General features: G+C 38.2%; 1 protein-coding gene across 1 annotated transcript in view; it reads left to right on the top strand.

Annotated features, from left to right (window-relative positions):
* Nucleotides 1–1,433: 1,433 nt before the first annotated feature.
* The window catches only part of LOC126088350 (cytochrome P450 6k1-like), a 29,036-nt gene continuing 16,074 nt past the window's right edge, over nucleotides 1,434–14,395 (top strand). Inside the window, exons 1-2 of the mRNA XM_049906486.1 lie at nucleotides 1,434–1,607; nucleotides 11,341–12,241. Coding sequence (XP_049762443.1) covers nucleotides 1,434–1,607; nucleotides 11,341–12,241 — 1,075 coding nt within the window. The remainder of the gene's footprint in view (nucleotides 1,608–11,340; nucleotides 12,242–14,395) is intronic.

Here is a 14,395-nt window from a genome sequence, read left to right as displayed (position 1 = left end):
GCAGTATTATTCTGGTTGTATAGGTGTACGCAAGCACTGAGGAATAATGACTTAGCGATATTTGGTTGCGGTTTATTGCGTGACGTTGACGTGAGTGTCGCAATATAGTAAATTCCGGAAATCTCGTTGGATGCATTGAATCTGCAGTCTACATTAAAGTGAACGGTCGTCCTAGGCAATAGTTATTTATTGAGAAACAATGGGAAGGTTATTGAGAATTTGATAGCTTTTCATTTTGTTCCTAAACGACAAATCAAGAAGCATTTATTAGAGAACACGCTAATTCTCTCTAAAAGAGATCATCGAGTGCTGGGTTTTGAGTTTTAAGTATTAGTGGGTCGCAAAAGTCAATGACTGAAGTTGTTGAGTTTTGTTTGATTATTTAAAGTTCATATAGTTGAAAATTGACGGCAAAATTTAGGTTTTCCGTTTTGTCTTTTTTTTTAGTACATTTCCGCTTAGTGGGTTTGGAATAGAGCACCAACACTCATAAAGCAATACGCTGACTTGTACCTTTAAAAAATTAATTGCAGGAAATAAAAACATAACGATTTCAAACTGAAAAAACCAGTACCCAACTTGTCCTTTATCCACAAGCTATTACAAAAAAGGAGTCAAAGGTTTATTTCAAAGCAGACTATATTTTGAATATATCTTTTCGTAATAAAGTAAATATAAACGTCAATAAAGCAAAAGATTGAGTAGTGGTAAAAGCAAAGTTCAAATAAATTAAAGAGAAGGAATTGTGTTTTTCATGGATCCTGCATGGATGTGTGTGCTGTCCTTAGGTTAGTTAGGTTTAATTAGTTCTAAGTTCTAGGCGACTGATGACCTCAGAAGTTAAGTCGCATAGTGCTCAGAGCCATTTGAACCATTTGATCCATTTATTCTCAATTGGTATTCTCCATTTGACGCAATATCAGCTTATTTGATAATAATTGGCTGAATAAAATCACTCTTGTAGTGGAGAATTGTAATAGTAAAAAAAGAAAAAATAAGAAAAAGAACTGTTTTCAAAAGTTAATTTCCGGCTTTGACAAAGATTTTTTATTCGTTTCCTCTAGATGCCAGGCGAATGTCTGAATGCCCTCCTTCCAACAATTACCTCTTCTTCTAACGAAGTCCTACGAAAGCCCACTCGGGTCTTATGAGTAAGTCACAGTCTCGCTTTGCGATGGATACTAAGGAAAATCGAGCGAATTATGTGTGGCACCCAAGTTCTTTGTATTCTCGTGCTTCATCTACAAAGAGAAAAGGACAGGAGAAGATGGTGCTAGTAAACCATGTACCCTCCCAACAGCCCATACCGTAGCTTGAGGAGTTCAGATGTGGATGTGCGGGATCACAGGAGACATCCAAATGGACTTCGCAAAGCTGTTCAGTAACGTGTGTAACAGTGGCAAATCGGCGGCAGAGGTGTTTGCAGAGGAGTAATGCACACAACTGTGAGGCTTTTAAATGCTGCTGAGGACAGAGTATCTTCTATATCTCGTGCTTCGTCACGTGAGGCGAGTGACTTGCAAAACTTGATCCCTGAGCCGTATATAAAGAGCTGCGTGCAGAATCTACCTCACAGTGTTCCGCAACAGCAGCTGGGTCGGCAGAAGGTAAGTATTGGCCTACCCTGGCATCTCAGTTAGCGTCTTTTCTTCTGCGAGCCACCCGTTTGCACTCTCCCCAATTTACTTTCGCTTGTAATAAACACACGCATACATGTACTTCTATTACGATAACATCTAATTAGAATCGGCGCATGGCTTAAATTATATATTCGTATTGTCAGTTAGTGTGTAAGATTCGAAACTACAGTGTTCCATCATAAAAATACTGAAATTTCTCATAAAACGTCGTGTTTCATCAGATTCGGCAATGTTAATAGCATGTAAATATTTATCTTATCTGTTGGTGAGAATTGCCGCACTCATATTCACCGCTGAGATACTCCTAGTAATGGAAAGCCAATACACAGGAGGCAATTTAGTTCTGGTGGTATGGCGACATTTACGGCACGTATTCTGAAAGTTATTTTATTTTTATTAAAAATTTCGAAGTGTAGGTCCTGCTTAACACCATGTTTTTCTTCCACATAAAGAATGATTTTACGAATTGACAAGCTGCAAGAGTGATAGAAACTGTCATGTAATGTATTCCTGTGTTCACTGTACGGCTACCTAGTGGGTATAACATTTTACTCAAACTGGACACAAGACAATAGTTGCAGCTGGATGGAACTCCGAACCTATTGCCCGCTCTCTGCGTTTCCGTTTGTAGCTGATAGCCACCGTTGTACTTCAGAAACAACTCGAGAAATTTTGCGTTAGTGCTAGAACATTTCGTCATTGTGAAGATCGACAGTAAACTTTGCCCAGGGCTCATCTACTTGTTTTTCATCGGAGGGATGTATGCAAATTCGCTTACTGTGTAACCTCCCCTTAGAAAAATTTATGAATTACTGTGCTGATAAACCTCTTACGTTATTTGATTTTCAAACAGCTGAGCAGAACTGAACCTACTCAGACATTCCTCTCTTCACTTATTCTGTTCAACACTAAACTGACACACAATATCTTTAGCGCAATGCAATCTGACTTTCAATAATCCCTACAAAAGAATGGCCCTGACTGACAATAACCTATACCTTTCATGAATCACTTACCTCACAAAAATCTTTGTTACTCGAACTACTGCAATACTGCGAGTGCCAATACTGCCAGCTAAATAAAAGATTCTAACTACTTAAGACACTAACTACTGATAGGCACAGTTAGCAAATGAAAGATTTTGATAGAGAACAAACAATCTATTTCCTTTAATAATATTCAAAAGTCATCATATATATATATATATATATATATATATATATATATATATATATATATATATATATCAGTTCATGATACACAGTATTACAAATTTACTCTTTCTCATGGACACACGTCCAGATCGTCCGCTCTCAAAATTCTGCCATCTTTCTCCCCACATCCACCACTGCTGGCGGCTCACATCCAACTGCGCAATGCTACGCGCTGTTCACATTCTCAACTGCCCAGCACTACAATAGAAAAAATTCCAAGTAAGTCATTCCTATGCTGCCACAACCGCCACCATGTTACTGCTAGGAATATCGATTATTAATCGTGTGAGTGTGTTTGCAAATGAACGACGCCCGCGTGTTAGTCACTACGAGTTATTAATTCGCTTAATTTTTTCTGATTTATCTACTTACTTCAGTTTTTGCTGCACTAAAAATATCCGTCTACCACGTTCGATACGCAGTTGTTTACGTATTGTTCATCATCAGCTTTATAAATATGCGAAATAATTAGTGCTTATTCAGTTTTGAAAGTTGTATAACATATACGCTGGCAGAAAATTTATTCTGCAGGAATAAGCACCTAAATTGTTTTTCTTTTTACTGCTAATTCATCTATATCCAGCCGGGAATACTCTGCGATTATCAATACTCATATACACACCGTGAGCGCAATAAAGCAGTCGATTACACTTCTCTAGATACTTCTTGGATGGTTTGCGGTGCAGGTATTAAAACAACAGACGCAGTTCAAACTGGCCTAGTGCACGTTCTCAAGATTACGATCGTTATTTTTCATGTTACTTAATAAGTTGTAGTTAAATTCTCACGGCAAATGCTGTTGTTAATTGGTATCACGTGTCTGATTTGTAGAAACACACAACAAGCTAGTCAAAATTTGACTGAGGTGTCAGATGTGGTAACAGTGGGCTATAATTGCAATTCCTATAAATGTCGTATAAAATATCGCTACTGCTTTGCTCAGGATCGTAAACTGATGCTTGTATGTCTTCGAATTATATTTGTAGTAGAATAACTCCGTCACCACATAATCAATTAATTAAAAGGGGACATCATGAAACTGCAGTGCACTCTGCGTAAAGTCCATTGCCTAACTAGGGTAATATTTTTTAACAGCTACAGCTTTTCCTCTTATAGATTTATCTGTTTGTTTGTTGATAAATTCTACATTGCGAGTCACAGACTATATAAAGTTCAAGTTTTCATCCGTTTTATCACGTCAATCTGTTTAATTGCTTTGTTACAATTTTATTAGCACATTTTCACGTCAAATAGAGACAGCCAAATTGTCCCCCAAGTTAATATCCTCTGCAAAAACTCTCTCTCTCTCTCTCTCTCTCTCTCTCTCTCTCTCTCACACACACACACACACACACACACACACACATGCGGCAGTGAAGCAATATTCTCAGTGAAATAAATACGCAGTTGCGTATTTTGAGAGAATTTTCGGCTTATATTTACACACAAATGACTTGGAAAACTCATGTGATGCTGTCGTACTTTGCCGCGGCTCAAAAGACACTTGCAAAAGCTTGGCGCTTCCATCCCGCATATTTGTTCCCGTACGTGTCCAGGTTACCACAGCAGTACATACTCTGTTTGTCTTTGCGAGGAATGACACGATCATGAGCCACAGAACGCGTAACAAGCAGTTAGTACGAGCGTCACAAGCGTGTGATCGCTTCCATTAAACATCCGAATAGCAATCATGTGGGGCAGAACAGCGCTCACACTCTGTTTGTAAGAACATTTTTACTGGAATTAGAGGCAGCAGACTTTGATCAGATGTAAGGCTAGACACACAATTTTATATTCTTTTCGTGCCGCTAATTATCTTGTGGATTGTGTCCAGTTTTCTTACGAACATATATTTTGTGTTTTTACGGGGTTTCAGATCACTGTTTTGGCCCTTTTCTATAATTACAATTATAAATGTAGCGTTTAGGTCAAAATCATTGGGTCTTCGAACTTCAACTAGCTGAAAACAGAACCTTCAAGTATTACATATGTGTAGCCCCTTCTGTCTTCTCAAACACGATTTAACTGAAAGATTATTATGGAAAACCTGTACACCTATAAACTGTTATTAATCGTGACTCGTAAAAGGACAGGTGCAAAAGAATAATTGTTGCTTGGTTACTGCGTATTTTTCATCATTTTGGCGTCCTTTTTGCGAAAAAGACTTACAGAATATGTGTAGTAGATCTAATGAAGAGTGCCACGTTTCGTCATGTAAACGATTAGTAAACATGAAGTTGTTTAGCACATCCTCAACAATCTAATCTCCAGTGGCAGTCTCTACAAGAGACAACATACTACTCCTCATAACAGGGTGGTCCATTGATAGTGACTGGGCCAAATATCTCACGAAATAACCGTCAAACGAAAAAACTACAAAGAACGAAACTCGTCTAGCTTGAAGGGGGAAACCAGATGGCGCTATGGTTGGCCCGCTAGATGGCGCTGCCATAGATGGCGCTGTAATAGTCACAAACGTATAAGTACGTGGTATCACGGTAACATTCGGCCAGTGCGGACGGTATTTTCTTCGTGATACATTACAAATTGCGTAAAAGGTCGATATCGTGTTGATGTATGGCTATTGTGATCAAAATGCCCAACAAGCGTGTGCTATGTATACTGCTCGGTATCCTGGACATCATCCAAGTGTCCGAACCGTTCGCCGGATAGTTACGTTATTTAAGGAAACAGGAAGTGTTCAGCCACATGTGAAACTTCAACCATAACCTGCAACAACTGATGATACCCAAGTAGGTGTTTTAGCTGCTGTCGCGGCTAATCCGCATATCAGTAGTAGACAAACTGCGCGAGAATCGAGAATCTCAAAAACGTCGGTGTTGAGAATGCTACACCAACATCGATTGCTCCCGTACCATATTTCTATGCACCAGGAATTGCATGGCGACGACTTTGAACGTCGTGTACAGTTCTGCCACTGGGCACAAGAGAAATCACGGGACCATAGCAGATTTTTTGCACGCGTTCTATTTAGCGACGAAGCGTCATTCACCAACAGCGGTAACGTAAACCGGCATAATATGCGCTATTGGGCAACGGAAAACCCACGACGGCTGTGACAAGTGAAACATCAGCGACCTTGGTTAATGTATGTTGCGATATTATTGGAGGAAGGATAATTGGCCCCCATTTTATCGGTGGCAATGTAAATGGTGCAATGTATACTGATTTCTTACGTTATGTTCTACCGATGTTACTACAAGATGTTTCACTACATGACAGAATGGCGATGTACTTCCAACATGGTGGATGTTCGGCACATAGCTCGCGTGCGATCGAAGCGATATTGAATAGCATATTTCACGACAGGTGGATTGGTCGTCGAAGCACCATGGCCCGCACGTTCACCGGATCTGACGTCCACGGATTTCTTTCTGTGGGAAAAGTTGAAGGATATTTGCTATCGTGATCCACCGACAACGCCTGATAACATGCGTCAGCGCATTGTCATTGTATGTGCGAACATTACGGAAGGCGGACTACTCGCTGTTGAAAGGAATGCCGTTACACGTATTGCCAAATGCATTGAGGTTGACGGACATCATTTTCAGCATTTATTACATTAATGTGGTATTTACAGGTTATCACGCTGTAACAGCATGCGTTCTCAGAAATGATAAGTTCACAAAGGTACATGTATCACATTGGAACAACAGTAATAAAATGTTCAAAAGTACCTATGTTCTGTATTTTAATTTAAAAAACCTACCTGTTACCAACTGTTCGTCTAAAACTGTGAGCCATATGTTCGTGACTATTACAGCGCCATCTATCACAAAGCGAAAAATGTCGTCCAACTAAAACCTTCATATTTCTTTACGTACTACACGAATACGTAATAAAATATGGGGTTTCCTATTTTAAAAAAACACAGTTGATACCCGTTTGACCTATGGCAGCGCCATCTAGCGGTTCAACCATAGCGCCATCTGGTTCCCCCCTTCAAGCTAGACAAGTTCCGTTCTTCGTAGTTTTTTCGTTTGACACTTACTTCGTGAGATATTTGGCCCGGTCACGATCAATGGACCGCCCTGTATATCTCTCGCGTGATGGCTAAGACGAAAAAAGTCAGAACAATCAGAGCTGACACACAAGTTAACGACAGTCGATCTTTCTACTAACAAGAGGCAAGGAGTAAAATAACAGTGGTACTGGAGGCACCTTTCGCCACACACCGTAAGGTGTCTTGAGGAGCACAGATGTAGATGTAGACCTAGATGTAAACGTTCTCCACTGTCACGTGCTGTTTTGAATGGAGTTGGAGCAGCTCTCTTTGGCACTGACGTAGACGTTATCTCAGTCAACACTAAAAAGCGTACTCGAAGGTCTGAGAATATTTCAATTGCGATGTGAGGTGTAAACAGATAGTACGCCAGAAAAAGGAATGGCAGCAATAGCAATGGAATTAATGAGTAGATTAACGGATCAAGAGAAAAATAGTGCTACATTACTTTCTCACTGTAAACTTGAATACGTAATGTAAACGTAGTAACATTCGCAATAATAATTATAATAATAACAGTTTAATGGCCCTCAACAGAGCAATGTGCAATTTCCCTTTCAGCAGAAACAAAACGCAGGCATATATAAATACAGAGGTATAGGAAGTTAATGAAAAATTGTAATAGCAATCTATAACATATATGATAATACAGTTAACCATAACGCAAATAGAGTTTTTCTCTGGTGTTGTAACGCTGATGTTTGCGGCGTTTGTGAAGAAACTTGTAGCAAACAATGTATACGAAACTTGGAGTGATGTTAAGTCCCATAGTGCTCAGAGCCATTTGAGCCAAACTTGGAGTGTTTCCTGCAGGCAAAATTCTGAGAAGTTCTTACTTCGAAAAAGGTAATGGTACCAGGGGAACATATCCTACATTGCACTTCATAACTGAAAATGGAATGAAGAAATATAAAGGAACTTCTTAGTAACTGTCGAACTAGCAAAAGGCATCAGAGGATGTAATATCTGTTGAATTATAAGGAAAATTGTATGTAACGATAGATACATGAGAAAACGCTATGCTAAATAAATAAAAGATAATAGTGCAGGTAATAAATGAGGAATATCAACAAAGAGAAATTAAAAAATGGTTTAAATGGCTCTAAGCAAACCTAACTAACCTAAGGACATCACACACATCCATGCCCAAGGCTGGATTCGAACCTGCGACCGTAGTAGCAGTGCGTTTCCGGACTGAAGTGCTTAGAACAGCTCGGTCACAGCGGCCGGCAAAGACAAGTTAGTTGAAGAAATGGTTTAGGAACTAAAAGTAATATTTCAGCCCAGGAGTGCAAGTTAAAACATTGCCAATGCTAAAGTTCACTAATGACGTAAGCCTTGTGGTAAGAAAATGGATGATTCACAACGTTTTAATAGAATGGGTGGACTACATTGGATGGAATAACAGATCCAGGGGGAAACGCTGTGATAAATAGAGGATCGAAATGAATATTAAAAGAGGGATATCAACAAAGACAATTTAGTTGAAGAAGTAGTTGAGAAATTAGAAGCAATATTTCAGTTCGAAAATAACGCTGCATGGTAAAAAACTTCCAATGTGTATGTTCACAAGTTACATAAACCTTGTTGAAATAAAAAGGATAACTCAGTACGTTTTAACAGAATGGTCTGACTATATGGCACAGAATAGTGTAAAGGAGTTAAAAAAAAGTATCATAAGAAAAAAGTTCACTCGATGAAAACAATAATTAGTGAAAGAAAATCCGCAGAGTTGAAAGAAATATCCTGAATAGGAAACTTGTTGTGTAAAATGGCCGAGGCAAAGAAAATCTTTGAAACAGAGTGGTGCAAGTGTATGTGACTCTCTGCAAGAAGAAGAGAACAGTACTGGACTGGAACTCCGAAACTGCGTCGACAGAAGGACTAGTAACATTTATTTAATCTTACCACTTCTGTAACTTTCTGTCTTAGACATGTTAACGTGCGCCTTATTTGTGACTAATTTCGAACGAATAAGTTCATTTCCAGGCTATTTCTACTGTGGTTAAGGTTCTACTGTGATTAATCAAATAATTTCATAGGATTATATACACACACACATATATATATATATATAAATGTGTGTGTGTGTGTGTGTGTATGTGTGTGTGTGTGCTATATGAATGTAGGAAACTAAACTGTTCTATCACTCACTGAATGACAAGAAGCTATATACGAGGTGTAGCAGTATTATGCCCATCGATTGTCCAAGAAGAGATGCAGATCCACTGTATTATTCTCGGTTTTCATAGTCGCAATGGATTTTTAGGACAATGTGAGGGAATCCAACATGGATGTACCTACAGTGATTTTTTCGGCAAAGCTGCTATGTCTTACTTAAGTGGTTGTCTTTTATTTTGTTCAACTAAATCTTTAGATAATACTATCATTAATTCATGTTTCATCACTACGTATTTTTGCTACAGACTACAAATTCTACATGAAACTCTGCTTTCTGTCATCCATTAAATGGTAACAGCTTTTTCTATCCAGCCACTAGAAACAAATTTCGTTTACATAAATTACTATAGTTAGTCGTTGCTAAGAGCTATTTCCTTACTAATTTTCAGTCTTAGTTACGTTCACATTTGAGTTAATGGTGATTAGTTTCTAACACAGTTGTTCATTTACAAACGCTTACTAGAGAAATTCTCATGTGATTAATGAAATAATTTCATAGTATTGCATTTACACATTTCTATTAGTTTTCTTTTCACAAAAACGCCTGGTGCGAAAGAGGAGAGAAATTCGAGGGTATGAGTTCCAAACCTGTCTTTCATGATTGTTACAGAATATCTGTACCGTAATCAAAAATAATTTACAGCTCTAAAACAGATAGCAATTTGCGAGAGAGACACCCAACATTTGTTATTCGTTTTGTTAGTATTTTGTTTCTCATGTTGTGCTGTTGCATACAAAACTGAGCGTCACAAATAATACTGAAAGGCTCAGTTTAAAAAGATAATCATTCCGGAAGTTTACCAAGTAAACAATACACTAAAGTAGCCACAAGTGATATACATTTTTAATTACTAGCTAGGTGTACCTGGCTACGCTTTGCTATGGCTCAGTCTGCTTAAACGGAAAAGAACGGAAAGAGAAAGCACACGTTTCTAAACTTCATGAGAATTGGTTATATAGATCCTAATTCCCTTCTCTCCCATGTCTCTTTTCTTTCTCCATCTCCTCCACCTTCTCCAGCTCGCTGTCCATCATCTCCTCCCCCAAACTCTGTCAATTTTCTTTTCATCCTCCTTCTCTCTCCATCTCCTCCTGCCTCCTCTTTCTACCCCTCTCTCAGTAGATCACCTCCTCCTCTCTTCTCTATGAATCTTCTCCTCCCTCTTACTCTCCATCTGCTCTCACCCCTCTCTCTGTCCATCTCCTCCTTCCCATTTTCTATGTTCGTTTTCTACCACCCCTCTCTCCACATCCACTTTGCACCTCTCTCGAACCGTGTTTATTGTAACTGCAAATTCAGATTCTGTAGTAGCATTGTAATCATAAACCAGCAAACCATAAATAAAGCTTTTCTGTTTGCTAACAACATATCACTATTACATACAGTATATTAAAAGGCATTTTTTATTACAGTAACATGTAGAAATTTGAAGTATGTCGGAAAAGTACATTTTGAGATTTTTGGTAACAGTGTTTTCCCTTTACATATTACATGTATATTTTTTTGTATTATATGTGTCAGTAATACTCAGACTTTAAAGAATTAGTTATCTAAAAATCGCTTGTATTAGAATTCAACTTAGAGTTCCAATTTCAGAACTATCGACCAGCAACTACAGGAGATGATTCTGAACAAACCAACATCAATATCTTTATAACATTTTCCCTTTTATTACGTGTATACCAAATGACATTCCAGTAGTAATATAAAAACACTTGAATATTCAAATGCAACGTTATGTCAATATTGCAAGGCAAGTACTTTAGGACATTTAAGATTTTGCAGAAACGAACATCTACGTTTGTACTTATATAGAGAATGTAGATGTTTCTAATCGCAAATTTCGGAAAGTTTTTGACAAATTGCTTTGAAATTTAGAACAACCTTTGATTGGAATAATTCGTGTTTTTTATTTATCTATTTTATGTATTACCCTTAATACATAAGTGTACATAAATTTCATAATAGGGAAACACTGTCACAAAAAAATATCAGAAACACTTCTGTATTCAAATGCAACATTGTGTCAAGATGTCAAAGCTGTCGGTCAAGAACTTTCGGTGAGAGACGATTCTGAACAAACAAACGTTACATTTTTATTTATATAGGTAATACATAGTATTAAAGTCACTGAAATAGAGTTAAAAGTCATCTTTACTATTTTACTTAGTTGTGCCGCTCATTTGCTTGACTATACAGCATGTCATGTAAATAGTAATATGTTATGATGCATATAATCCAGTTATACTAATGTTCTAATCCTTGTTTTTGTTTCCACAGGAACCAAAAATGGCTATCTTCTTCGATTCTTGGGTGACTGAAATGTTGGCTCTACTGTCAACAATTTTCGCGATACTGTACGTCACATTTAAAATCAATTACACCTACTGGAAGAGGAGGGGTCTGCCATACTTGGAGCCGTCTTTCCCATTGGGAAATGGCTGGAACACAGCGCTAATGAGGAAATGTCCGGGTGAAGATATGAAAGACGTTTATTTTGAAGCAGAAGGCAAAGACGTCGTGGGTATTTACTCATTAAACAACCCTCTTCTCGTTGTGCGGGATCCAGAGCTGATCAAAACGATCATAGTGAAGGATTTCAACTACTTTCCCGACCGGGGCATCTATGTAGACGAGGAGACAGATCACCTGACGGCGAACCTCTTCTTCCTCGGAGGAACCAAGTGGCGCTCTCTGCGCCAAAAGCTGACGCCCACGTTCACGTCGGGAAAAATGCGGGCCATGTTCGGCATAGCGCGCGACTGTGCGCGGATTCTGACTGACGTCACACCTGCTGGTAGCGTTGTGGAAGTCCGCGAGCTGATTGCCCGCTACTCCACTGACGTCATCGCTTCCTGCGCCTTCGGCATCGACGTTGACAGCCAGCACAACCCCGAGGCGGAGTTCCGTCAGTGGGGACGGCGCATATTTAAGCCATCTATCCGTTCTTTCCTGACTCAGGGTCTGGGATTCTCTAATCCCAAACTGCGCAACCTGCTGCCAGTAGCCTTCACACCAAAGGACATCACAGAGTACTTTACACGCGTCGTTAATGACACAATCAAACATCGAGAGAAGACTGGCGTCATTAGGAAGGACTTCATGCAGTTGATGATTCAGTTGAAGAACAATGGATATGTTGATGACAGCTTCTCAATCACTGGGCAGAAGAGTGCTGAACGTAAGTCCATCTCTAAGTACCTTCTTCTTCTCTTCGTCTTCCCATCAAGGATCAGAACTTCGTGACATGTTCTGGTTATGTTGGATTTATTCTCGTTTTTTTTTTTTTGGGGGGGGGGGGGACTTCCCATGCCTCTTTTTCCAACTGGCCTATAGCTACTTTCACTCATATGATGTAGCTGATCTTCCCACTTTTTATGTAGCTGTATTTTTCCATTTAGGCTATATATTTGTAAAAATTCTCTGATCTGTTTATTACAAAATCATTGTCGTTTAGAACATCATTTTACAGATCTTTGAAATTTGATTTCCACTCTCTCTGTCTCTCTCATTATCCATGAACCACTACATTAAGCAGCATAGGACAGTCATTACATCATTTAATTTGAGATGGGTGTCCTTGATAGTTTTGTTTTCTTTCATGTTCTTCCTGTGGTTCTGCATATTTTTGGGAAATGATTTAATTTAATTTCTATGTGTCTGTCGTCGTCAAATGATACAAATGATATATTTTAGTCACAGTGGAAAAAGTCAGAGACTCGTTCAATTAGCTATTTATTTATTCTTTATTTTCGCTTTTAAGGGGTTCCTTAGAGTGTAAGACATCACCTGTGTTTTGTTTATGGAAATATACAGATCATACTCAGTTCAGCGCAGGTTCAACTTATGTAATCCATCTTCTCTTTTATCCATAAGGGACAGGTCGTCATCGGATAGCAGCTTACGAGTAGTAATCAGTTTGGTTTGTGATGAAACTTTACTTTGGCACAAACGATTGGCGCCACACAAATAATATGTATTAAACAGTGTATAACACTACTGGATACACTAAATTGATAATAAGAGGGTAATGCTACTGCTATGAAAGTAAATTGAACTGATAATGACTGTGAAATGGAAAGGTATTGGACTGTTTTCGTTTCACGGAAGCTTACTATAGAAAGGAAGCAGAAGCAAAACAAACAGGGTTCAAACCAAGGTTCTATTAGCTATGAAGTAAACTGAAATTCGGTTGCCATCTTAATTAGGCAAAGTTGTACTAAGTACTTGCACTGTTCATAAAAAACGCCAACTATTGGGATTGACTTTACTTGATACTGGAATTGTGTATTGCAAACAGGACATAAACACTAGCACAACTTAGCAAGCATTTTAACAGTGATTCGACATGAACTATGCCGAAGGAATATTAAACGTTTTTGGAACAATTTGGGTCTTAATAACACTTATTCTCTGTACATTAAGTCTATAAGTTAACAAACTTGCATGCAATTGATAATTAATGTTACTAACTTCGACATAGGGATCTTATTTCAGTTTATTTATTAAGAAAAAAATACTGTGATTGAAATCTTTTCCAGAAAATCATATCACCTATTCTTACTGTTATTTCATTTCTTAGGCAACGTTTACTTCTTTATACAAGCTAGAACAAGTGAAACATGAGGTCCCTCAATCTGCTATAGATCGAACAGTGCAGCCAGTTACTTATTCTATCACACAAATGTTATAAAAATCATAAATGCACTTCATTAGCACTACAAAACTAACTCAACAACTAGCATGGAAACCCAGGAACTATTCTGTCAGGGACTCAGACTAAAGCTGAGCACTTTCTTTAAGCCACAGTATGAAAAACACTTTTAACTGCAGTTACGTGAAAGTATAAATACTATTACAAACTCGTACAATAATTTTCATTCTGTTGGCCTCTCCAGTTTACTAGCCGTTAACTACTCTGAAGAATCAAAGTTTTATGCAAATAACTTTGAAACTGTACTAAGGCAACAATAAGAATTACATCCAAACAAAACTTTAGATCTTTCCTTTGTCATTATACTTCGGTAAAACTTCAACTATCCTTCCACAAAAAGCACGCAGAGTACTTCAGAAAAACAATCACCGAATGTCAAAGAAATTTACTACTCTGTAAGAATTATTCAACGTTTTTAAAGAAAGCAATTACTTTTCAGTTAAGTAGGATACTTGGAAATGTTGCAGCTCTTGGAAAACAGCCCCGCCTAGGTAAATGACTAAGGATAAAACATAGGTCTCAAGACAAAGTTTGAACAGAACAGCATTATCATTTGGGTAAGAAACTAAATTACTGGTCCTTACAATTTTACAGCCCTCAACTGATTATTTGAGACGAAGT

This window comes from Schistocerca cancellata, chromosome 6 (assembly GCF_023864275.1).
Source record: "Schistocerca cancellata isolate TAMUIC-IGC-003103 chromosome 6, iqSchCanc2.1, whole genome shotgun sequence".
NCBI lineage: Eukaryota > Metazoa > Arthropoda > Insecta > Orthoptera > Acrididae > Schistocerca > Schistocerca cancellata.
The sequence above is the reverse complement of the archived record's forward strand: the minus strand, read 5'-3'. Positions and strand labels throughout refer to the sequence as shown.